General features: G+C 56.9%; 1 protein-coding gene across 11 annotated transcripts in view; it reads left to right on the top strand.

Annotated features, from left to right (window-relative positions):
- VAV2 (vav guanine nucleotide exchange factor 2) overlaps positions 1-26,060 on the top strand; it is a 186,448-nt gene that overhangs the window by 101,585 nt on the left and 58,803 nt on the right. For all 11 annotated transcript variants that reach the window (XM_027556839.1, XM_027556832.1, XM_027556833.1 and 8 more), the window contains one exon: positions 22,411-22,479. In XM_027556839.1, coding sequence (XP_027412640.1) covers positions 22,411-22,479 — 69 coding nt within the window. The remainder of the gene's footprint in view (positions 1-22,410; positions 22,480-26,060) is intronic.

The raw sequence follows: 26,060 nt of genomic DNA, 5'->3' as shown, positions 1-26,060 counted from the left end.
TGAGTCATTGCTGGATACACAGACAGTTCGTGTGTTTTCTTGTTGGTTTTTTCCCAGAAACGGTCGTCCGTTCTTTGCCCCACTAGCCGGATGACAGGCTGCGTTCCAGGTGCCGCCGCCCCGTTCCGGCATGTCCTCCACCTGTGTCTGTGTCTGCGCATGTGTGTAGGCAGGAATGGAGTTCGTGCCACAGAAGTCATTTTATCTGCTTTGGCACATAACTCGAGAGTGTGATCTTTTCTCCCCATCTCATAAACATCCTCCTGGTCGGGGGCCTGGTGTCGGGGAGTCCAGGGGTGCTCCTGGGGTGGACGAGGTCCCGTGGTGGGCTGAGCGCAGTGTCAGGCTCCCCATGCCCTGCATTGGAGGGCAAGAGGCCCGTGGCCGAGGCCACGACTGCCCTGTCTGTTGGCTCCCGGAGCCTCAGTTTCCCTGGGGCTGACAGCTGGCCAGGGAGTCTGCTGGTGGCTTAGAAAGTGGTGAGGGGCCTGAGAGCGAACAGGTGACCTCTGATCAGTGTGGAGGTCCCTGGGGGGCCGGGCGGCGCCCTGGCCTTCTCAGCTCCATGTCCCCATCTCCCCTGACCCCTCCGACCCCGCAGTCCCAGGGCCCCTGCCCCACGACACAGGTGCCTCCCTGGCCGCTCCTGCGCTGGGTGGGCAGAGGCCAGCTCTCCGAGGCTGGCCCGTGGATTTGGAAATGCACCTTCTTCCCTCTCTCTTCCGGGCAGCATGTGGGTACAGTGGCCGCCTGGATGGGGAATGAAGACCCCAGCCCCTAGGGCGACAGTGAGCAGAGAGCGACGGTCTAGCTTGCGGAGCGGCTGAGAGCCGGCTCCAGTCTGGTGGGCTATGCGCCTCATGTGGGCAGCTCCTTGCGGAGCTGGTGGGAGTGGGGTAAACCCAGGGGATGTCTCAGGGTTCATTCAGGTGAGGCTGAACCCCGAGGTTGGCGTTGGCCCGCAGGAGGGCTCAGTACGTATCCCAGTTTGCTGTAATGACGTCACAGGGCCTGTCAGGGCCCCTTTGGGCCTGATGACTCACAGGACTCAGCTAAGCCGCTGTCCTCAGGGTTCTGGTCGATTACAGCCAAAGGAGGCAGGTCCAGGTCAGCAGGTGGAAAAGGCGCATAGACTGGAGCCCAGGAGAGACGAGGCACAGACTTCTGGGCCTCCTCGCCCCGAGGACTTGCACGGACAGCGCTGAACTCCCCCAGGATGATGTGTGACGTCACAGATGGGAGTTGCCAGCCAGGGAGGCCCCCTGAGCTTTGGTGCCCTGGTTCTCATTGGGTGTGAGTCGTGTAGACACAGCTGACTGGCCTGTGGGGGTGACCTTAGCTTCCAGCCCCTGGAGAGGTCCAGCTGATACTGTGGGCTTGTGGTCCTCCATAAACCCCATCATTTCACAGACCCTCTGGCCTGGTCTGGGCGCTTCCCCCACCCCGCCCAGGTAGGCAGAGATGCTTTAATCAGCAGGATGTCCCAGGGGCTCAGAGGTCCCTCTCGGGAGCCAGGCCAGAGCTTCTGTGGACACACAGGGTGTGGGCAGCCTAGGGCGGCTGCATTAACCCTTTATTGCACGTGGGGGAGGAAGTGAGGGGGCCGGGAAGGTGTTTGCGGACCAGAGGCGGGGACGGGACCTGCTGACCGGAGCAGCGCCTTTGCGGGAAGCGCTGCCCGGCTCGCCTGTGTCTCCCCCTCGCCCTGATCACTGAATGTGCCGCTGGCTCCATCTCACCCGTGTTTCTCCCTCCCTGTCTGAGCCCCAGTCCAGAACTTTCCCGGGATCCTTTCCCTTCTCAGCACCCGGGGACAGGCCCTCCGGCACGCCCCACAGCTCACCCTCCCTGGGCCTGGGAGGTGGGCTCCGGCCGCTCCCAAGCGGACGAGTTTGAGCAGCTCCGCGCAGGCTGAGGGTTTCACAGGCGATGTGACAGCCTGGAGCCACACTCACGCAGAACCCTGACTGCGCTGTTCGCTTGAGAGTATTTCATGGTGTCGGTAATTAGCAAGAGGGGTTCCTCTAGCTAGACTCCTCTTTTTGAAAACCCGCAGACCAAGCCCGCAGCCCTAACGAATCTCTCCCGCGCTTCTCTGGTGGCTGGAGAGGAGCCCAACACGCTCCTTTAAAAAATGACCATTTTCACCACCCTTGCTCTGTGTGCTGATCTTCCACAGAAGCCCCAGTTGTGATAAATAGGAGACTTAATCTAAGCACCGCACCCCGGTGCCGGCTGGGAGACCAGCAGTGATGGTGGGGAAGTCCATGGGGTCATTTAGCCCAGTGTGTGCGGATGGGGGTCCTTGTCACAGCTGGAGCTGGCCCTCCAGATTGAAGGATGTCCTGTCAGGGGGTCATCACGGCTCTGAATGCCTGGGAAGGAGGAGATGGCAAAGGGCGGACCCTCTCTGGGCCTGAAATTGAACGGTGAGACCAGGGCACCCTCAGCCCTTGGAGGTCTCATTTCTCAGCTGCCTGCTTGCTGAGTGGTCTTAGGCAGGGATATTCTTGGATCCTCTGGCTCTTCTTCTGTGGGCGGGGAAGCGTCCCCCTGCCGCCCAAGGTTGCTGTGAGCCTGTGCCCTGTGCAGAGTGATTCGTGCTGCCCCAGACACCCTGTGAGCACCCGCGGGCTGCCAGCTGAAAGGTGACCCCCCAAAAGATGTACCCTCCTCCTAGCCCCTAGACCCTGTGTCTAGACTGGGAAAAGCTTCTCTGCAGGTGAGGTTTTATAGATGGAATTTCACCTGTAGACGTAAGGAGGAGACAGGAGGGTCAGAGTCAGAGGAAGGAGGTTGGAGGGGTGTGGCCACAGGCCAGGGAAATGCGGGTCATCTTAGAAGCTGTGAAAAGGTCAGGTTCTCCCCTGGCGCCCCTGGAAGGAGCCGGCCCTGCCGACCCCTTGATCTGAGTCCGTGAGACGCACTGTAGACTCCTGACATCTGGATCCGCAAGGTAGTAAACCCAAGCTGTTTGAGGCGCTTTTGTGAGAGCGGCCCTAGTGCTGGGGAGGCAGGTGGGCGTGGGCCTGAGGATCCAGTGCGGGGCTGTCGTGGGGCCCCGGGCATGGGCCTCTGCACCCACCCCTGTGTGGCCCGCGTGGTGGGCTCGGCTCTGGGTCCTCAGGGGACCCGAGCGCTCCTGCAAGCCGGGACAAGCCTCTGTCTTTGACTCCTTGGTCCTAACCTGGCCCAGCCTCCTGCTCTCTGGCTTTTTACTGAATTGCAGTAAAATTCACAGAACATACATTTCATCCCTTTGAGGTATGTGGCTGTGGCTTGGTGTTTGCAGTCACCCCGCTTCCCTCCCCATTGCCCCGAATGTCATTCCCAAGCATGTCACACCCAAATGGAGGATCCCACCTGCTGGGACAGTGGTGCCTGAAGGGTTCCCCATCCTTCCTGGGTTGGGGGGAGATCCATAGGAGGTTCTAGAAGGGAGGAGTGGAAGGGAAGGCACTCCTGTCTGGAAGGCCTTGGAGGAGGTGAGGTGAGGGTGGGGGAGGAGGGGCCATCAGGCCTGGTCAGTTTTGTTTCAAAGCTCTCGGGGCTGAAGTGGCATCTGAGGCTGGTGACCGGCTGCCACTGGGTTGGGGGGGGGGCGCCTTGTGCCTCAGAGGGGCTGCACGTTGTGAGGTTGGGCCCCCTCGCGAGGGAGCGGGCAAGGGCAGGCCTGTCTGGCCTGTCTCACCCCCTCAGGGGTCAGGGATCATGGGGACTGGGTGGGGGTGCCGCAGGGATGGGGTGGGACGGGGGACAGGGGAGGGAGGGGGACGGGGCAGGGAAGGGGAGATGAGGCAGAGACTAGCCTGATGCTGTGAAGCCTAGCACTGTCTGGACCACCAGAAGCTGAGCGAGTCTGGTGGGCTCCTCCTCTAAAACCTCGCTGGCCCTGCCTGCATCTTGATCTAGGATTTCTAGCCTCCCAGCCCCCGGAGAATGAATTCCTGTTGTTTCAAGCCCAGGGTGTGGGTTTTGCCAAGGATTGAGCTCTGAGATAGGCGGGTCCCCTCTGTGTGGGGGTGCAAATCTGCCCCTCCTAAAGGCTGGCCACATCCCACCCCACCCCTGACCCCAGGTCCTCGCACAGCCCCTGCAGGTCAAGGCCTGAAGGCCGAGGAGGAGGCCAGTGGCTAGCAGGGAGCTTGGGGTTCAGGGACCTGCCTCTTGGTTATCAGGGGCTGTAGGTGGACAGGGGCATCCTCACTGGTGGGTTCCATGTCCCCGACAGCGTTCAGTGGTGGGGCTGTAAAAATGTCCACGTGCCCTGGAGCCCCAGCTCCCCCCACCCCCAGGCCTGTCCTCCCCTCGAGGGAGCGAAGATCACTTCACTGTCTAACAAGGAAAACAATCAAAGGCTGCCTTCTCGGCAAGCGCCTCCATGAAACATTTATCAGGCAGCTGTGTGACGCTATCGGCTCGTTTTCAGAGACAGGGAAGGAGATCGTGTCATGCTTTGCACTGGGATTTATCCATGTGCGGAAGGCACGTTGAGGGTATTGAAAAATGCCCTTGAACAGAATGGACGTCCCCAGTGTGGCCGGTGGTGTGGGGGATGTGACCCCCCGCCCAGCTCTGGGGCCAGGCCAGTCTTGCTCTCTGCTCCCAGCTGTGGCCGGTGGGAGGGAACACCCCGAGTCTCCGCCACGGCAGGGAGGCTGCCCAGGCCAACCAATCAGAGACGCAGCATCATCGGCAAAAGGTTCTTCGGGGCTTTGGGTACCTCCAGTTACAGAGTGTGAAGGCGGCGCCCGGACAAGTCTGAGGCCCACCCATCGCATCATCGGAAGAGTGAGAGTGCAAGTCGCTCAGGCGTGTCCGACTGCGGCCCCAGGGGCTCTACAGTCCATGGAATCCTCCAGGCCAAAACACTGGCGTGGGTGGCCTTTCCCTTCTCCAGGCGATCTTCCCAACCCAGGGAGCAAACCCAGGTCTCCCACATTGCAGGCAGATTCTTTGCCAGCTGAGCCACCAGGGAAGCTACATCTGAAGAGGGGCTTTGGTAATAGAGGGACCGCCCCGTCTTGGGGCGCTGGGTTGTCCTCACCGTGGGGCTCTTCTGTCCAGTCCCTCCTCTGCGCCAGCTGCTGCTGTGGTCAGCATGGGCCAGCATGGTCAGTGCCAGCGAACAGCCCCTGAGGCTCGCTGAGTTGCCGCGGGGAATGTGTGGGTGGGCGGTGCTCCCCTCCGTGCCGCTTGCCCCAGAGCCAGGCTGACGGATGGCATCCTGCTGGAGCAGAGGGGCAGTTGTGCCCGGGGAAGGAGACCCAGCAGGTCTCCCACGGGCTCCTGCAGCCTCTGCCCCGTCGGTGAAGCCGGGATGTCTGGCCACCAGAGTTCTCCCTGCCCCCCAGTGTGACACTGCTAAGTGGGTGCTGCTGTGTCCCATTTCAGAGATGGGGAGACTGAGGCTGAGAGGCTGAAGGGCTGGCCTGAGGTCAGGTGCTGAGGGAGAGGCGGAGGGAACCGACATGCAGCCCCGCCAGGCTCCCTCCGAGGGCCCGCCACCCTGTCCAGCCTCTGGCACGTGAGCCTGTGTGGCCCAGGCCTGCCTGCCACCTGCTCGTCTCCCTCACCTCCAGCTCCATGCTTGGGTCCAGGGTGCCCACCACCACATACCACGTGTTTTCAGGCAACTTGTAGGAGTGTTTTGATAGGAGAGAGAGGACTCTTGAAAGTAACCACCTGGCTTCTCTTGGCATTCCTTGTTTATGCCCTGTTGGTTGTCATTCTGCCTGCTTTTATTTTTATGGGTTTGTTCATTTAGCTTTAAATTGTTTTTAATTCTCACAAGCTTGATATTTGGCGCCCAAGCTAGACCCTTCTGGCTCGCGGAGTGCAAGGACGCCTGTGACCACCTGCTGCTCTCCTCCATCCTGCCCCCGTGGTCCTGGCAGGAGGAAGCCACTGCCCTCCACTGCCCGTCTTCCATCTCCTGGGTCTTGTAAACTTGTTGTTGTTCAGTCGCTCAGTCGTGTCTGACTCTTTGTGACCCCATGGACTGCCGCACTCCAGGCCTCCCTGTCCATCACCAACTCCCAGAGTTTGCACAAACTCATGTCCATTGAGTCAGTGATGCCATCCTACCATCTCATCCTCTGTCATCCCCTTCTCCTCCTGCCTTCAATCCTTCCCAGCATCAGAGTCTTTCCAAATGAGTCAGCTCTTTGCATCACATGGCCAAAGTACTGGAGCTTCAGCTTCAGCATCAGTCCTTCCAATGAATATTCAGGGTTGATTCCCTTTAACACGGACTGGTTGGATCTCCTAGGCGGCTGCGACCGGTGCACTGAGTGCGGCCGAGAGGAGCTACCCCATGTCCGAGGTCAGGGACAGAAGCCGGGAGGACCCCATGCCCGAAGAGGGCAGCCAAGAGGAGTTACCCCATGTCTGAGGTCAGGGGCAGTGGCTGAGAGTGCCAGGCTGCGACGGCGCAGGAACGGCCAAGAAGAGCTACCCAAGTCCGAGGTCAGGGGCGGAGGCCGGGAGGAGATAAACACACTAGGACCACAGCCTTGTCTAACTCAATGAAACTAAGCCATGCCCGTGGGGCAACCCAAGACGGGCGGGTCATGGTGGAGAGATCTGACAGAATGTGGTCCACCGGAGAAGGGAATGGCAAACCACTTCAGTATTCTTGCCTTGAGAACCCCATGAACAGTATGAAAAGGCAAAATGATAGGACACTGAAAGAGAAACTCCCCAGGACAGTAGGTACCCAATATGCTACTGGAGATCAGTGGAAAATAACTCCAGAAAGAATGAAGGGATGGAGCCAAAGCAAAAACAATACCCAGCTGTGGATGTGACTGGTGATAGAAGCAAGGTCCGATGCTGTAAAGAGCAATATTGCATAGGAACCTGGAAAGTCAGGTCCATTAATCAAGGCAAATTGGAAGTGGTCAAACAAGAGATGGCAAGAGTGAATGTCGACATTCTAGGAATCAGCGAACTCAAATGGACTGGAATGGGTGAATTTAACTCAGATGACCATTATATCTACTACTGCGGGCAGGAATCCCTCAGAAGAAATGGAGTAGCCTCATGGTCAACAAAAGAGTCCATAATGCAGTTTTTGGATGCAATCTCAAAAACGACAGAATGATCTCTGTTAGTTTCCAAGGCAAACCATTCAATATCACAGTAATCCAAGTCTGTGCCCCAACCAGTAACTGAAGAAGCGGAAGTTGAACGGTTCTATGAAGACCTACAAGCCCTTTTAGAACTAACACCCAAAAAAGATGTCCTTTTCATTATAGGAGACTGGAATGCAAAAGTAGGAAGTCAAGAAACACCTGGAGTAACAGGCAAATTTGGCCTTGGAATACGGAATGAAGCAGGGCAAAGGCTAATAGAGTTTTGCCAACAAAATGCACTGGTCATAACAAACACCCTCTTCCAACAACACAAGACTCTATACATGGACATCACCAGATGGTCCACACCGAAATCAGATTGATTATATTTTTCACAGCCAAAGATGGAGAAGCTCTATACAGTCAACAAAAACAAGACCAGGAGCTGACTATGGCTCAGATCATGAACTCCTTATTGCCAAATTCAGACTGAAATTGAAGAAAGTAGAGAAAACCACTAGACCATTCAGGTATGACCTAAATCAAATCCCTAATGATTATACAGTGGAAGTGAGAAATAGATTTAAGGGCCTAGATCTGATAGACAGAGTGCCTGATGAACTATGGAATGAGGTTCGTGACATTGTACAGGAGACAGGGATCAAGACCATCCCCATGGAAAAGAAATGCAAAAAAGCAAAATGGCTGTCTGGGGAGGCCTTACAACTAGCTGTGAAAAGAAGAGAAGCGAAAAGCAAAGGAGAAAAGGAAAGATATAAGCATCTGAATGCAGAGTTCCAAAGAATAGCAAGGAGAGATAAGAAAGCCTTCCTCAGTGATCAATGCAAAGAATTAGAGGAAAACAATAGAATGGGAAAGACTAGAGATCTCTTCAAGAAGATTAGAGATACCAAGGGGACATTTCATGCAAAGATGGGCTCGATAAAGGACAGAAATGGTATGGACCTAACAGAAGCAGAAGATATTAAGAAGAGGTGTCAAGAATACACAGAAGAACTGTACAAAAAAGATATTCACGACCCAGATAAGCACGATGGTGTGATCACTGACCTAGAGCCAGACATCCTGGAATGTGAAGTCAAGTGGGCCTTAGAAAGCATCACTATGAACAAAGCTAGTGGAGGTGATGGAATTCCAGTTGAGCTACTTCAAATCCTGAAAGATAATGCTGTGAAACTGCTGCACTCAATATGCCAGCACATTTGGAAAACTCAGCAGTGGCCACAAGACTGGAAAAGGTCAGTTTTCATTCCAATCCCAAAGAAGGGCAATGCCAAAGAATGCGCAAACTACCGCACAATTGCACTCATCTCACACGCTAGCAAAGTAATGCTCAAAATTCTCCAAACCAGGCTTTGCAATACATGAACCATGAACTTCCTGATGTTCAAGCTGGTTTTAGAAAAGGGAGAGGAACCAGAGATCAAATTGCCAACATCCGCTGGATCATGGAAAAAGCAACAGAGTTCCAGAAAAACATCTATTTCTGCTGTACTGACTATGCCAAAGCCTTGGACTGTGTCGATCACAAGAAACTGTGGAAAATTGTGAAAGAGATGGGAATACCAGACCACCTGACCTGCCTCTTGAGAAATCTGTATGCAGGTCAGGAAGCAACAGTTAGAACTGGACATGGAACAACAGACTGGTTCCAAATAGGAAAAGGAGTATGTCAAGGCTGTATATTGTCACCCTGCTTATTTAACTTATATGCAGAGTACATCATGAGAAATGCTGGACTGGAAGAAACACAAGCTGGAATCAAGATTGCTGAGGGAAATATCAATAACCTCAGATATGCAGATGACACCACCCTTATGGCAGAAAGTGAAGAGGAACTAAAAAGCCTCTTGATGAAAGTGAAAGAGGAGAGTGAAAAAGTTGGCTTCAAGCTCAACATTTAGAAAACAAAGATCATGGCATCCGGTCCCATCACTTCATGGGAAATAGATGGGGAAATAGTGGAAACAGTGTCAGACTTTATTTTTCTGGGCTCCAAAATCACTGCAGATGGTGACTGCAGCCATGAAATTAAAAGACGCTTACTCCTTGGAAGGAAAGTTATGACCAACCTAGATAGCATATTCAAAAGCAGAGACATTCCTTTGCCAACAAAGGTCCGTCTAGTCAAGGCTATGGTTTTTCCAGTGGTCATGTATGGATGTGAGAGTTGGACTGTGAAGAAGGCTGAGCGCCAAAGAATTGATGCTTTTGAACTGTGGTGTTGGAGAAGACTCTTGAGAGTCCCTTGGACTGCAAGGAAATCCAACCAGTCCATTCTAAAGGACATCAGCCCTGGGATTTCTTTGGAGGGAATGATGCTGAAGCTGAAACTCCAGTACTTTGGCCACCTCATGTGAAGAGTTGACTCACTGGAAAAGACTCTGATGCTGGGAGGGATTGGGGGCAGGAGGAGAAGGGGATGACAGAGGATGAGATGGCTGGATGGCATCACGGACTCGATGGACGTGAGTCTGAGTGAACTCCGGGAGTTGGTGATGGACAGGGAGGCCTGGCATGCTGCGATTCATGGGGTCGCGAAGAGTCGGACACGACTGAGCGACTGAACTCAACTGGTTGGATCTCCTTGCAGTCCAAGGGACTCTCAAGAGTCTTCTCCAACACCACAGTTCGAAAGTATCAATTCTTTGGTGCTCAGCTTTCTCTATGGTCCAACTCTCACATCCATTCATGACCACTGGAAAACCCATAGCTTTGACTGGACAGACCTCTGCTTTTTAATATGCTGTCTAGGTTTGTAATAGCTTTTCTTTCAAGGAGCAAGTGTTTTTTAATTTCATGTCAGCATCTGCAGTGATTTTGGAGCCCAAGAAAATAAAGTCTGCCACTGTTTCCACTGTTCCCCATCTATTTGCCATGAAGTGATGGGCCCGGATGCCACAATCTTCGTTTTTTGAATGTTGAGTTTTAAGCCAGCTTTTTCACTCTCCTCTTTCACCTTCATCAAGAGGCTCTTAGTTTTACTGTATATCGGCGTAGTTTTGTTCAGTCTCTGCAGTGTCAGACCTTTAAGGCAGAGAGCGAGCTGTGGGCTGACTCCTGGGAGTCCCTGGTCTCACGGCTGTTGCGCGGTCAGCACAGCATGCAGTTCCTTGCTGCGTTGCGCTGTGGCTTTTCTGGAGCTGCCCCTCTTCCTGCCCCCACCCCTGCCATCCTGGCGGCAGCAACATGCATGGGGCCAAGCCCTCCCCAGGGCTCATCTCACTCAGTGCTCACCTGGACCCCAAGGATCAGGATCAGCCCCACTTTGAGAGGAGACTGAGGCTTCGAGAGGGCCTCTCTGGCCCAGGGTCTCTTCCTGTTGGGGTAAAACTGGCACCCTACCCTCCCTTCCTCCCGCAGGAGTCGGCTGGGGGTCAGGGTTCTGGGGCCTGGGGCAGGCGTGTCTCCAAGCCCTTCCGGCTTCAGTTCCCAGCAGAGCTGGCCTCCAGGGGCTGGGGACCAGCCTCAGGCCTCACTGCTGACTCTGGGGAGAGATGGGGCTCCGTTTTCGCTGTGAGGTCACCGGCAGGGAGACTGGGGCCGGCCTGTCCCCGGCCTAGCCCTGGAGGTCTGGCCTCCATGTCATGATGCGGGCTGCTCTTGGCGCCGGCCTGCCGTCGGCCCTGCCCCGGGCGGGGTTGGTGGCCGCGGGAGGCTGGGGGCACTGCTGTTGGGCACTCACAGGCCCCATGTGTCTCTCCGGCTCAGAAGTCTGAGCAGCGGTCTGGGCGTGGCGTTTGGATGGGGTGGTGTCCAGGAGCGCAGCCCTGAGGCCCTGGTGATTCCGATGAAAGCCGAGGCCTGGAGCCCGGCCCTGAGGCTTGGCCCAGCCCTCGGCCCTGCTGACTCCAAGGTGAGCAGCCAACCGCAGGGCTGGACGGCTGGCCCGAGCCCAGTCCTCCCTTCCCCGGGGCCGCCTCCAGACCCAGCGCTGGCGCCATGCAGAAGGGCTACAGTCCAGCTCTGTGCTCCCAAGTGGCCAGGCTGGACCCCCAGGGCCCTTGCCCAGGGTGAGGTGGGCATCGGTCCTGCCGTTGTTCCCACGGGAGCCCAGAGTGGCCTGGGCATGTGCACCTACTGTGTGCCACACTCTCAAGGCTGGGCTCCAGGGGACCAGTCCTGCAGGTGGGCAAGCAGGGCAGGGATGGAGGCCCTCACAGGCAGAGGTCTGTGCCCCTTCCCGAGGAGGGGGCATTTGAAGCAGCTGACCAGGAGAAGTGAGCAGAGCCAGGGTGGACAGGTCTGGGCGGCGGAGGCCCAGGCAGATACTGTAGGGAGGCGGGGAGGGGGCGTGCTGGGTGTCCCTGTGCGGTCGAGAGGGGTGGGGTGGGGAGGAAGGTTGTGTGGGGAGCGGTGGGCAGGGTGGGGGGCTCTGAGGTCTTGGGTAGGACTGCTGGCCTGGACTGCTTCCTCCTCGGAGCTGGGCCTGTTCCATCCATCACTGAGCCCCAGCTCCTGTCTCTGAACCCCACCACCTCTCCCTGCCCAGCGAGGCTGTGCCTGGGCGCCGTCCCCCAGCCGAGGGGGCTCTGGTCCCCGAGTGACCAGTGTGAGAGCTTTCTGTGCAGATTCTGCCGGTGAGAACAGAGCTGCCCGAGGCCTTGGGCCGCAGGCTGGGAGGACAGGCTGTCTGGGGGCGGGCCATGTGGGATGTGGCTCTGGGAACGCTCCCCTGCTGGCTGTGTGGCCTCCCGTTCCCTGATGGACGTTTCCAGAGCATTCCATCCAGGGGGGACCTGGCAGGTCCCTGGGATTTCCTGCCTAGGCCAAGCAGATATCCCCTTGGAAGAAGTCAAGAGGTCATGAAAGGAAAACAGCCAAGTGGCTGCAGGGGCTGGGCTCTGCTTGCAGGGGGAGATGGCCCTCAGACCCACTGGCCTTTCTGCTGCGAGAGGCTGCTGTTCCGAGAAGCAGGCTGGAAAGTTAGACCTCTGTTCAGCCTCGCGGCTGCTGAGAAACTATGTCCTCCTTCTCAGCAGCAGCCCCAGGCCCCTCCCCACCCCTGGCCCCGGACAGTGGGATGTGGGAAACTGCCATCCTGCCCCGAGGTCAGCCTTCTCCTCTGCCTCGCTAGGGTTCTGGAAACAAGGGCCAGAACAGCCTGACTGGGCTCCGGAGGGCCCCTCGGTCTCCGCCGGTCGCCTGGAGCTGGCTGCACCTCCTCCCCAACTCACATCTTTGCTGGACCTGCCTTCGCTGAGGTCACTTTGGCTTAAGGTCCTGGTCGTGACCCCTGGGCCGGCCCATCGATCACTGTGTCCCACTGCCCTGCCCTGGTCCTGCCCCACTGGCCCTTCGGCTCCTCCTGGCTTGGCCCAGCCACCCTGAGCCCCGTGCCCCCGAGTGTGCAGGGCATGAGCGGCTCTGCCCCACTCCGTGTGGCCTGCCTCCTCCGGCCCCTGAATCTTGACCACACGCACCATCACCCCTGCTTCCTCCTCCTCGTGTGCCAGGCCCTGTCGGGGCACGTCCACACCGCGTGTCTCTGTGTGAGAGGCAGGCGGTGCACCCCCATTTTACAGGCATGTTCACTGAGGTCCCTGGGCAAACTCGGGCCAGGAAGCTTAAGGTGCGGCTGATTCCAGCCCCCGTCTGTCTGATGCGAGGCTAGACTCTGAACGCAGGGTAGGCTCTGGTCCCTGGGTCAGCTCACCGCTGGAAGCCTCCCTCGCTCCCTCCTCCTCCCGCTTCCAGTTCTTCGTGGCCCCCAGCCTGGGAGCCCCGGGCGGCCTTGGCAGTGGGTGTGGGTGGGGAGGCCCCCCTGCAGCCCTGGTGCCAGGGCCCGTCGGTGTGGGTGCCCGGCTGGCGGGGGGGAGAAGCCGGATTTTGTGCTTGTTTGGACAGCGGGCTGTTTAGCCGGAGAGCTGTTTTTAATAAGAATCCCAGTGCTTCAAGGCCTTCCAGCCAATTAGCAGGCGGCACCCAGGTGACTCTGAATAATTAAACGGGCCTGTCGGGGCCTTCAGGCTGCAGTTTGATGTGCCTCTAAAGTCTGTCTGGCTGCCGTTTCCCTGGCGAATGGCTGCCATGGCAGGTGTGGCCTGCTGCCCTGTGGCCGCGTGTTCCCTCCCCCAGCCCTCTGCTCCCCCGCCACCTGCTTGGGCTGCGGGGTGAGCTCCGAGGGCTCCGAGGTGGTGCCAGCACCAGAAACAGAGGCACCGCTGTCCACACGGGCAGGACTGGGCGGCCGGCTCGTCCCGGGTTTAGCCCTGGAATTCCCGCATCCTCAGAGACTCCCTCGTCCGGGGGCAAGCTGAGCAGTGGTCACCCCCGCAGGACACCCGGGCACCCCCAGGCCTCAGGCCGGGAGCTGAGAAGCCGGGGCCCCGGCCGACCCGGGAGGACCAGGGGCGTCTGTGGACGGTGCGGTTCTGTGATGCTGCAGTGAGCGCTGACCTTGGAGGTCACCTTGCAGGGACCACTTTTCTGCGAGTCGCGTCTCCACGTTCCTCCCTGCACGTGCTAATCATGGGGCCCAGGGGGAAGAGCCGTCTTAGCCCGGATCACTTTCACCTGAAAAGTGGAAAAACAAACCCCGTGTGCTAGGTTCTCCAGACGGCGCTGACGGTCAGAGCCCAGCGCCACCCTGAAGCATAGCCTCACCTCCTGAATATGGACGTTGGTCTGTCGAGGTGGCCGTCTTCCTCCAGAGCTCAGCGGGGGCAATGGAAGACCCCCGTGGTGGTGCTGACCCCGGGGGCCTGGGACAGGGTTGGAGGCTCCCGTGCGAGGCGCGCTTTCCAGTTGTAACAGAAGCCTAGGATGTGGGGGTCTTCCTGAGTCTGGGGCCCTGGACTTGGACTGGGATGAGGCCCTGGAAGGGGAAGGAAGGTGACCCAGGCATCGTACTCGGGTCACTCACTGGGCACGAGGGCCGGGGCTGAGAGGCTTCTGCGTGTTGCCTCATTTAATCTTGACAGTGACGACCACCCCATTCTACAGCTGGGAAAACTGAGGCTCAGAGAGGGAGAGAGCCCTGCTCAGGGTCACACAGCAAGGGCGCCTCTGGGCTCGGAGGGCCTCTCGTTGGCTCCTGGGTCATTTGTCATCCTGTTACCCAGCCCTGCTGCCCGCCACACAGGGTCTTCAGCGTCCACACCCCGCAGGCCCCCGGGGTCCCAGCCGCACAGGTTTCCCGCGTCCACACCCCGTGGGGTCCTGGGGTCCCAGCCGCACAGGTCTCCCGCGTCCACACCCCGTGGGGCCCCAGGGTCTCAGCCGCACAGGTCTTCTGCATCCATGCCCCGCGGGCCCCGGGGTCCCAGCTGGCATGCGCCTGTGTTCGCTGCCTTCAGGCCAGGACCCCGGAGCAGCGGGTCCTCCCCCCGGCCCTGGCTGCACATCCCTCCACGTGCAGCTGCAGACACGGCTGCACAGGGGTCACTTCCCAGAGGCCCCGGTTTTCCAGCAGATTCTCAGGGAAGTCCCGCGGGCAAGGACCAGAGCCTGGTTTACTGGTCTTGGAGCCACGGTCACGCTGCACCTTCTCCCTGAGGCAGGGACAGGGGGGCCCCCAAGCCTGACTCAGAGCAGGCCCAATGGATGAAGGCTGGAGGGGGCGGCGTGCCCGGAGCGGGGACCCTGTGCCCCACCCTCCTGAGGGCTCTCTGTTTTGGGACCTTATCCCTCCAGCGGGCGATCCATCAGCATCCGGCAGTGGGGCTGCCCACACACGGCCAGGCTGGCCACAGCCGAGGTTGTGAATGTTGGCCTCAGGGTGGGAGGTATAATTTGGGGGACCCTGAAGCAGTGGCCCAAGCCTCTTATTCCCCCAGGAGGGCGGGGTGCTGGGTGGACTCGACACTGCCCGACGCGTGGGCCTGGAGGGGTTGTCTGCTTCTGGCTCAGTGTCCCCTTAATTCCCTCAGGGGTGCGAGTGAGCGACTCGGCAGCCCAGGAGCCGGGCACCAGGAAATGCGCCCTTAGGGAGGGTCTGACGGCACCTGAGGACCCAGCCCCGTCCCCGCCGACCTGGATGACCACTGTGTGTCCGGCCCCCGGTCACGTCTGTGTCCTTCTGCCACACCCGATTCTCATCCCCTCCTTTTCAAGAACAAGTGAATATGCTGTGAACGTCTGGCTGGCTGGTCAAGCTGAGGAGGGGGTGGTTGGGGGGCTCTGAGACAGAAGGATGGAGCCAGGCCTTCTTGCAAGTGACCCCAGGGTCACCCCTGCTCCAGCCCCTCGCAGGTTTGAAGTTCCGGTTGGAATGTGGCCTCAGAAACCCCCTCTGTGCAGATGTTTCCCCGGGTGTGGAGTCAGGGTCAGCGCTGAAAAGTCCTAGCTCAGGGCTGACTGGGGCAGCTCTGCCCGGCTTCTCAGAAGCGCTTCTTGGAGATGCTCCCTTGCCTCTAGTTCAGGGCTGCCATTTGCTGTTTTCTGGGGGGAAGGGCAGCATGAGAATCAGTTCAGTTCAGTCGCTCAGTCGTGTCCAACTCTTTGTCATCCCATGGACCGCAGCACGCCAGGCCTCCCTGTCCATCACCAACTCCTGGAGTTTACTCAAACTCGTGTCCATAGAGTCGGTGATGCCATCCAGCCATCTCATCCTCTGTTGCCCCCTTCTCCTCCTGCCCCCAATCCCTCCCAGCATCAGGCTGTTTTCCAGTGAGTCCTTATTTTGCATCAGGTGGCCAAAGTATTGGAGTTTCAGCTTCAGCATTGGCCCTTCCAGTGAATATTCAGGACTGATCTCCTTTAGGATGGGCTGGTTGGATCTCCTTGCAGTCCAAGGGACTCTCATGAGTCTTCTCCAACACCATGGTTCAAATCATCCATTCTTCAGCGCTCAGCCTTCTTTATGGTCCAACTCTCACATCCATACATGACCACTGGAAAACCATAGCCCTGACTGGAGAACCCCAGCTCGATGATGTCTGACATCTGCCCTTCTGCCCACCCACCCATCCTTCCGCCCTTACCCTCTGCTCACTCACCTCACTCATCTGTCCATCAACCCACACTGTCACCCCCTCCCACCCACTTGTTCTAGACATCCACCCATGCATCCATCTGTCCATCCATCCGTCTTTTCATTCACCCGTTTATCCATCTATCCATCCGTGTCACTATAGTGTCAGGTGCTGTGCTAGGCAGAAGTGGACCCAAGCTGAGACAGTGTCAGGTTTGTCCACCCGAGGTACAGCTTGGATTGAGTCTTACAGGCTACCAGGACCTGGGTGAATGCGGTAGTCAGGGGGCTGGCGTCAGAGGCTGGAGGTAGTGAGCACGTGGGGCAGGGGGGAGAGTGGGGTTGAGGCCAGAGGATCCGCAAGGCGTCCCCTGCCCGCTACCTTCCTGTCCCCTCCCGGGGCTGGCCTCAGCGGCCAGGGTGCATGGCCCACGTCTTCCCTGGCGGGCTGTTGGCCCCGTTCTCTCTGCCCCCGCCTGGCTGCAGCCTGGCTTTGTTTGGCTGCGGCAGAAATTAATTGGATTTGCAGCCTCATTCTCAAGGGGATTTGCGGCCCCCAACAGGGATGCTGGAGCAGAAGCAGGAGGCGTTTTGTGGACAGCAGGGTAGTTCTTCTGCCTTTGACATTCTTGCTTCATCTCGGTTGCGGGGGACAGACGAAGGAGATGAAAGGGGTGTACACCTGGCACCCACAGAGGCATGGAGAGGAGGACTTACGAGAAAGTCACACACACACGATGGGTTTTATTTTTTTTTGAGACTAAACGTTTTGAAACTACTCTTCTATCTTCTTTTACTGAGCAATATAGGAACCTGGAATGTCAGGTCCATGAATCAAGGCAAATTGGAAGTGGTCAAACAAGATGGCAAGAGTGAACATTGACATTCTAGGAATCAGCGACTGAAATGGACTGGAATGGGTGAGTTTAACTCAGATGACCATTATATCTACTACTGCGGGCAGGAATCCCTCAGAAGAAATGGAGTAGCCATCATGGTCAACAAAAGAGTCCGAAATGCACTACTTGGATGCAATCTCAAAAACGACAGAATGATCTCTGTTAGTTTCCAAGGCAAACCATTCAGTATCACAGTAATCCAAGTCTATGCCCCAACCAGTAACGCTGAAGAAGCTGAAGTTGAATGTTTCTATGAAGACCTACAAGACCTTTTAGAACTAACACCCAAAAAAGATGTCCTTTTCATTATAGGGGACTGGAATGCAAAAGTAGGAAGTCAAGAAACACCTGGCATAACAGGCAAATTTGGCCTTGGAATACAGAATGAAGCAGGGCAAAGGCTAATAGAGTTTTGCCAAGAAAATGCACTGGTCATAGCAAACACCCTCTTCCAACAACACAAGAGAAGACTCTACACATGGACATCACCAGATGGTCCACACCAAAATCAGATTGATTATATTCTTTGCAGCCAAAGATGGAGAAGCTCTATACAGTCAACAAAAACAAGACCAGGAGCTGACTGTGGCTCAGATCATGAACTCCTTATTGCTAAATTCAGACTTAAATTGAAGAAAGAAGAGAAAACCACTAGACCATTCAGGTAGACCTAAATCAAATCGCTTATGATTATACAGTGGAAGTGAGAAATAGATTTAAGGGCCTACATCTGATAGATAGAGTGCCTGATGAACTATGGACGGAGGTTTGTGACATTGTACAAGAGACAGGGATCAAGACCATCCCCATGGAAAAGAAATGCAAAAAAGCAAAATGGCTGTCTGGGGAGGCCTTACAACTAGCTGTGAAAAGAAGAGAAGCGAAAAGCAAAGGAGAAAAGGAAAGATACAAGCATCTGAATGCAGAGTTCCAAAGAATAGCAAGAAGAGATAAGAAAGCCTTCCTCAGCGATCAATGCAAAGAATTAGAGGAAAACAATAGAATGGGAAAGACTAGAGATCTCTTCAAGAAGATTAGAGATACCAAGGGGACATTTCATGCAAAGATGGGCTCGATAAAGGACAGAAATGGTATGGACCTAACAGAAGCAGAAGATATTAGGAAGAGATGGCAAGAATACACAGAAGAACTGTACAAAAAAGATCTTCATGACCCAGATAATCACGATGGTGTGATCACTGACCTAGAGCCAGACATCCTGGAATGTGAAGTCAAGTGGGCCTTAGAAAGCATCACTATGAACAAAGCTAGTGGAGGTGATGGAATTCCAGGAGCTATTCCAAATCCTGAAAGATAATGCTGTGAAAGTGCTGCACTCAATATGCCAGCAAATCTGGAAAACTCAGCAGTGGCCACAAGACTGGAAAAGGTCAGTTTTCATTCCAATCCCAAAGAAAGGCAATGCCAAAGAATGCTCAAACCACCGCACAATTGCACTCATCTCACACGCTAGTAAAATAATGCTCAAAATTCTCCAAACCAGGCTTCAGCAATATGTGAACCGTGAACTTCCTGATGTTCAAGCTGGTTTTAGAAAAGGCAGAGGAACCAGAGATCAAATTGCCGACATCCACTGGATCATGGAAAAAGCAAGAGAGTTCCAGAAAAACATCTATTTCTGCTTTACTGACTATGCCAAAGCCTTGGACTGTGTGGATCACAAGAAACTGTGGAAAATTGTGAAAGAGATGGGAATACCAGACCACCTGACCTGCCTCTTGAGAAATCTGTATGCAGGTCAGGAAGGAACAGTTAGAACTGGACATGGAACAACAGACTGGTTCCAAATAGGAAAAGGAGTACATCAAGGCTGTATATTGTCACCCTGTTTATTTAACTTGTATGCAGAGTACATCATGAGAAACGCTGGACTGGAAGAAACACAAGCTGGAATCAAGATTTCCGGAAGAAATATCAATAACCTCAGATATGCAGATGACACCACTCTTATGGCAGAGAGTGAAGAGGAACAAAAGCCTCTTGATGAAATTGAAGGTGGAGAGTGAAAAAATTGGCTTAAAGCTCAACATTCAGAAAACGAAGATCATGGCATCCGGTCCCGTCACTTCGTGGGAAATAGATGGGGAAACAGTGGAAACAGTGTCAGACTTTATTTTTGGGGGCTCCAAAATCACTGCAGATGGTGACAGCAGCCTTGAAATTAAAAGACATTTACTCCTTGGAAGGAAAGTTATGACCAACCTAGATAGCATATTCAAAAGCAGAGACATTCCTTTGCCAACAAAGGTCTGTCTAGTCAAGGCTATGGTTTTTCCAGTGTTCATGTATGGATGTGAGAATTGGACTGCGAAGAAGGCTGAGCACCGAAGAATGGATGCTTTTGAACTGTGGTGTTGGAGAAGACTCTTGAGAGTCCCTTGGACTGCAAGGAGATCCAACCAGTCCATTCTGAAGGAGATCAGCCCTGGGATTTCTTTGGAGGGAATGATGCTGAAGCTGAAACTCCAGTACATTGGCCACCTCATGTGAAGAGTTGACTCATTGGAAAAGACTCTGATGCTGGGAGGGATTGGGAGCAGGAGGAGAAGGGGATGAAGAGGATGGGATGACTGAATGGCATCACGGACTCGATGGACGTGAGTCTGAGTGAACTCCGGGAGTTGATGATGGACAGGAATGCCTGGCGTGCTGTGATTCATGGGATCGCCAAGAGTCGGACACGACTGAGCGGCTGAACTGAACTGAACTTCCTGTTTGTCTGGAAGGAAACAAGATGCTGAAATATTCTGGGGCTCTGAGGCCTTAAGGAGGCATCAGAAGTTACTTTTCTTTGGTGGCATTAACTGGCCTGGCTGAGAGGATGAGGCTGAGCAGAAGTAAGGAATAGCCGCGGCCAGTGTTGGGGCCTAAGAAGTGCAGACAGGCCCCATCTTGCAGCCAGCCTTCAGGACAACGCAATAAGGGGTGTTTTCTTTGAAAAACTTTTTATTTTGTACTGGCGTAGGTGTAGCCGACTAATAGTGTTACAACAGTTCCAGGTGAACAGCGAAGGGAGTCAGCCAGACATATGCACGTAACCATCTCCCCCAAAGCCCCCTCCCGTCTGGGCTGCTGCATAAGACTGAGCAGTTCCTGGGCTGTAAAATAGGTCCTTGTCGGTCAACCGTTTAAAGTACAGCAGTGCGTACAGGTCCGTAAAGGGGTTACTTCTGCCTCCATGTTCCAGGGGTAGAGAACTGAGAGTCAGAGAGGGCAAGTAGCTGGTCCAAGGTCGCACAGAGAGCCGGCGGTGGGCCTAGGGTTCCTGTTCCCCTGGGTGTGCCTTACTCCAAAGCCTTTCCTGTCCAAGGGAATTCTGCGGCAATCCAGTGGTTAGCACTCGACACTTTGACCACAGTGGCTTGAAATAAGGTCCCGCTCTCCATGGAGCTTGGCCAAGAGCAATTTTTTTTTGGTGAAGAATGAAAAATTAAAAAATGCTTTTCCTCTCCTAACCTGCCTGTGTCTCAGCTCACCTGGCAGAGCAGGTGGGTTTCACCTGAATGTCTCATCTGCTTGAGAGCAGAGCCCTGTGTTAAGAGAGACTGTAGGGGGCTTCAAGGATAGGAGTGTAGCAGTTGATTAATGATGTCTGTCCGGGCACCCGCAGGGTGAGAGGTGATGTGTGTGCCGTGGGTTTGCTGACTCCCTGAGCTGGAAAGTGTAAAGCTTCATGATGCAGAGCACAGATGCATCCCCACTGTTAGAAAATCTACATGGAGCTCGTGGAATAAAGTTACTTGGGTTGTGAGTACAGCCACAGTGTAGTGACCTCTCTCAGTGTTTAAAAGACACGGCCCTGCCCACTTTGCCTCATCCAACCTGTGCCCCTGACCCTGGCACTCCCCTGCTCTGGGAAGGGTCCTCGCCAGCCACCCCTAGGGGTGAGCAGACGAGCTCTTTCTGCCAGAGAGTGAAGTGTACACAGCTGACAGGGTCCGTGTGAGGCTGGTCATGGCAGCAGGGTGTCCTGCTGGTAGGGGTGGGCTGGCACTCCGTCTCTGGGTCCTGCAGTCACATCTCAGCCTAGCCTGGAATTTTCTGTGATCAGTAGGGTGGGGGTCGGAACTGTCGGCCGTCGGGGGTCAGTTAGGAAACCAGAGCTCGGTTCCAGCACCCCGTGGGATCTGGATCAGCTTCCAGTTCCGCTGTGTCGTGGAGGGAATTCCTGGCTGGAAGCCTGGCTGGGTCAGTGAGGGTCCCGGTCCTGCTGGGGGCACAGGCGTCTGATGGCCTGCGGCTTTTCCCATGACCTGAAGATACACATCTGTCCCCCTTCCTTCTTGTCACGTGATGCCCGGTGGGGGATGCTGTTGTCATGGTGATGGGAGGGAGGAGGGGAGCCCATCTACAGAGAGGTCGGGCTGGGCCACGTCACAAGCTGTTGCCAGGAAGCCGCAGGTGATGGGGACCCCTGGTCTGGCAGATCTGCCTTGGGACCTCAGACACGGGGCCATGCAGGTCTGTGATGGAGCTGGGCGGAACCCAGATCTCCAGCTCATGGCTTAGTGGCTCCCTGTGCTGGGGGATGCATAGGGGGCGGGTGTGGGTGTGGCCCCCACATCCACCTGTTGCTTCTTTACCCGGATCACGCTGTCCCGTTTGCGGACCTGTCCCGTTTCCTCCAGTTTGGGAGCTGGGATCGCCTCCTATCAGTCTCTGGATGGCGGTAGGGGGGTGACAGAGCCGGGGTTCACCCACCCTCCCTTAGAGGACGTCCTGCAGGTGGTGCGGTGCCTGTGTTCCTTCCCGCAAGCCCGGCCGGGCCCAGGGCTCCGCGTCACCCCCGTCTCAAGCCCTGGGCAGCGGGGCTGGCTCCGCCCCTTTTCTGGGAGTCAGGCCCAGGTTCGTTCTGCAGTAGTGACGGGTGTGGCTGAGCCCCCGCTTTCCCTGTGAACCCCCTTTTCCTCCCCGTGAGTTCTCCGACAGATTCCCAACGGCCAGGGGGCCCCCTGTCTGCTGGTGAGGACCCTGGCCGCCCCTGCCCGCTGGGAAGCTTTCTGACACCCGGTGCCATCTCCTAATCCCCCCAGGGGCATCGTAGGGTCACAGGGTTTGCAGGGACCCTGGGCATCCCCCAAATACAGAACTGGGAGGTCTTCATGGAAGAAATAAAGGGTCTCAAGTCCAGAAAAGTCTGGGTTCGCACCCTGACCCCCATCTCCTAAAGACAGGCTCTCACGCTTCACCAGGAGGCACACAGCGGGGCCCGGGTCCCTGTGTCTGGGCCCCCTGACGTGTGAAGGCAGGACCGTGACTCAGATGGAAGCTTCCCGCATCCCTGACCTGGTTCCCTCATTCGCCAGCAGGCACTCCGGGGCCTGGACGGAAGAGCCGAGCTCCGCAGTGCCTGGGGCCAGGCTGGGCGTGGGGTCCTCCCGCTCGGCATCTGCACACGAGGGGCCCTGTCTCACACACCATGTCGTATGCACCTGTTTCCTTCCATGACCCACTCACCGCCCCCTGTCTGTCTCCGCAGGCCCTTCCCCTCGGAGGAGACCACGGAGAATGACGAGGACGTGTACCGCAGCCTGGAGGAGTTGGCAGAGTAAGAAGCCGGCGGGGGACGGGAGGGGAGGGGGGCTGGGGGGTCTCCCCGGGACGGGAGCCCACCTCAGCCTTCTGCGTGGGGCTGGGGGTCGTGCTCCCCCCACCAGAGGGTTGCAGTGCTTCACCCACGTTCCCGTGGTGGCGTGGCTGCAGCTTCCTCCCCAAGGCCAGGCGCGAGGAGGGCTGGGCTTTCAGTGCTGCCGTCGGGGTGGGGCTGGGCCCGCGCCTCCCTGGGCTGGTGAGGCCACTCCAGGGAAGGAAGGCGCTTTTGCAGAAGTTGGGCCCCCGGGAGCACAGGCCACGAGCAGGGGCGGCTGGTGATTCAGGGTTGTCTCCCGGCCTGAGGCTGGCCGGGGCTGGACTGAGGCTCCAGGCTGGGGCCTCCTGGAGCCACCGGGATGTCCCCCTTCCTGAAGCCTTGGTCTGGCCTGCCTCTGTCCCCGCCTTTCCCTCTCCGAGGACTGCCTGGGCCGTCACGTGCAGCCTGGCCCGTCACGTGCAGCCTGGCCCGGCCACCCCAGCAGCCGTGTCACCTGAGGGATCCGGAGCCCTCCCCAGGGACTGGCGGGAGTCCCTGGGTGGGGGCTCTTCCGGAAGAGAAGGTTGGCTTCTGCAACGTCGGCGGTGGCCTGGTGTGGGGCCGTGTGGCCTGCTCCACGTGGCTGGCGGGGGACCGAGGTGGAGAGATCACGGGTTTGCCCGGGCCGTGGCGGGGGGCCCACGTGTCTCACGAAGTGGCGGGCCCACGGCCCTCAGGCCAGGCGACAACCTGCCGAGGAGACTCGTCCCCGTTTGTCGGCAGACGTTCCTCTGTTCCCCGATAGCCGGCCGCTGCTTCTGGGGAGCCTCGTGGCCTCCTTCTCCTGCGTCGTACGGCTCACACTGAGTGAGAGCTGTGGTCACAGCGGGAGTGCGACCCCTGTGCACTTGCTGTGTCGAGACCCCAGTTTGATGCCCCTTGAGTCCATCTGGGGCTGGCTTTGTGGATGTGGGGCCCGGGGATCCCGGGGGGCCCCTGCCCAGCGCCGAGTGTCAGGCCATTTCTCTGGAGTCACCTACAAGCCAAAGTTCGGGCTCCGTGTCCTCCGGAAACATGCCTCAGGGGTCAGCAGAGGCTGCGGGTCCCGGGACAGCGGGGCCCACCTTGTACGGCCTCCGGAGTACCCGCCAGGCCCTCTGTTCTGCTGCCGCCCCCGGGGGTCCCTGCCTGGTCCTGGGGGCCTGTCCAGGTTTGAGGATTCCTGTGCGGTGTGTTGGGCCCACACCTGTCTCCCCCTTCCTCCCCCAGTTCCACTGCTGCCTGACCCCTCAGACCAACACACAGGATGGAACTCCTCCCACACGGGAGGCTTTGCGCGGTTCAATAATATTATTCCGTGACATTAAGAGTGAGCCTCCTTAATCCAATGAGTTCCGTATGGCGCCCGTTATTGCAAACGTAAATCATACGTTACAGGGAAGGGGGATGGATTTGAGTCTTTAACTTGCGGTTTGGTCCCAGACGCTCCAGGTTAATAAATTTTTCATGCTTTCCCCGCCTCCCCTTCTCCTTTCACTGAAAATCAAGATTTCCTAGCGTCTTGTCTCTGCGGACTTGGGACTCATATTTATCCATTATGGCAATTTACATGACATAAACAGAAATGTCTTTTCTTATCTGGCCTCTCCTGGGGGCGGGGGCCGGGCGGTGGCCTGGATCTGATGCCCAGCAATGATGGGGAGCAAGGGGGTGACGTTTCCAGCAGAACTGGCTCATTCTTTCCTCTGGGCTCTGACCAGGTGTTGGAAAGTATGGTCACCTTGTGTCTCTAAGGGCCCTGCTGCTCCGCCAGACCTCAGACGCTTCACAGCTGTTCGGAGAAAGTCCGGCTCTGGCTCCACGGGTGGCCGGAGCCCCGTGGAAGGTCTGGGGCCCCAGGGAGGGACCGCCAGGTGTGCGCGGCCCCAAGAACACTTCTGTTCTGTCAGTGGGTCGTGTGTGCGTTCAGCCAGCAGCTGGTTACTGCGCACTTTCGGAACTGCAGAGGGAAGGCGAGACACCCCTGCGACGGCTGTGGCGGCACTGTCCAGGAGAAATCAAACACAAGTTGCCTGGTGATTGTTAATTTTCTAGTAGCTGCATCAGAAAGAGAAAAAGAAACGGGTGGCTCAGTGGTAAAGAATCTGCCTGCCAACGCAGGAGATGTGGGTTTGATCCCTGGGTCGGGAAGATCCCCTGGAGTAGGAAATGACAACCCACTCCAGTACTCTTGCCTGGGAAATCCCATGGACAGAGGAGCCTGGCAGGCCACAGTCCATGGGGTCACAGAGTCAGACGTAACAGAGCGACTGAGCGTACACAAGTGAATTTTAAGAGTGTAGTTTGGACCCAGCGTATCCAGAATATCCCCTAGTTCAACCCGTGATCGTTGATGTAAGAGGTGGCTCACAGCCACATGTGGCTCGGCGACCCCGTGTGGGCAGCCCCCGTCTCAGAGCCACAGCAGTGCTCTGCGGGCTCTGTGTGAGTGGACGGCACTGAGCTGAGATTATGTTCTCAAGCACTCAGAGCTCACTTCTGAGATCCTTGAAGAGTGTATCATCAAATAATAGAGCAGCTGGCCAGAAAAATTAGCACAAAATATTGCCACTTAAAGGAACGCTCTGTCAAGCAAACTGAGCCTCAGATGAGAGGCCTGTTTTTAAGCTGCCCTGATGATTGGTGCCTTGCATTTGCCTGATGGCTCATCCCTCCCGCTACTGCCTGCTTCTTTCCAGGTGCTCCCAGGGGCCTGGAGCCACCTGCCACAGCTTCTCAGAGCTGCCCAGCTCCTAGGTGGGCTTGCAGTTAAGTGTCTGCCCTAGAGGAGCCCCCCGCCCCCTGCAGGGCTGGGAGCCAGACTTGCACACAGGAGAAAAACATGTACGAGATTGTTGACCACAGGACCTCAGAGTAGGGCCGGGTGGACGCCAGCCTCAAAATCGGGAGGCTTCTGGGAGGAGGTGACACCTGAGTCTTAGAGTCCAAATGGGAAGTGGCCGGAGGCAGGGCTGGCGTCCCAGGGGAAGGAGCATCCTTGCTAAGGCCTGGCAGGACGGGTGGCCCCCGAGAGCGGGAGGTGGGGCGTAGTGAGGGAGAGCAAGACAGGATCCGCCTGCCCAGGACCCCAGGCTCCCGTCTCAGAGACGTGGCCTGGTATCGCCCCGTGGAGGCACAGCAGACTTGAGACACTGCAAAGTGTTGGCAAGAAATCAGAATTACCGAAGCTCCCTGGGGCTCACTGGGAGGACCACCCTCACACCTGGGAAGGCGTGGCCCACATCGGAAGGCCTGTAGAGACCCCCAGCCAGGTGTGCTTCAGTGCTGGTGGTGCCCTGCGAGGAGAGGGGGCCCGGAGGTCGTCCTGGCGGGCTGGCGACGGAGTGCCATGCAGCCCAAGCGTCCGCCTTGGCCGCGCGCAGCTCTTGTGGCGGCCTCCTGTCTCTCTGGGCACGATAGCTCCTTCTCAGGGCTCACTTCCTCCCTCCCTGGGGTCAAAGCGTTGGCCCAGGTCATCCGTGGACCCTCGAGCTGGAAGGAGCCGCAGTTTCCTGATCTAG

The sequence above is a fragment of the Bos indicus x Bos taurus genome, chromosome 11 (assembly GCF_003369695.1).
Source record: "Bos indicus x Bos taurus breed Angus x Brahman F1 hybrid chromosome 11, Bos_hybrid_MaternalHap_v2.0, whole genome shotgun sequence".
Lineage (NCBI taxonomy): Eukaryota > Metazoa > Chordata > Mammalia > Artiodactyla > Bovidae > Bos > Bos indicus x Bos taurus.
Note: the sequence above shows the minus strand (reverse complement) of the source record. Positions and strands in the feature narration are given on the sequence as shown.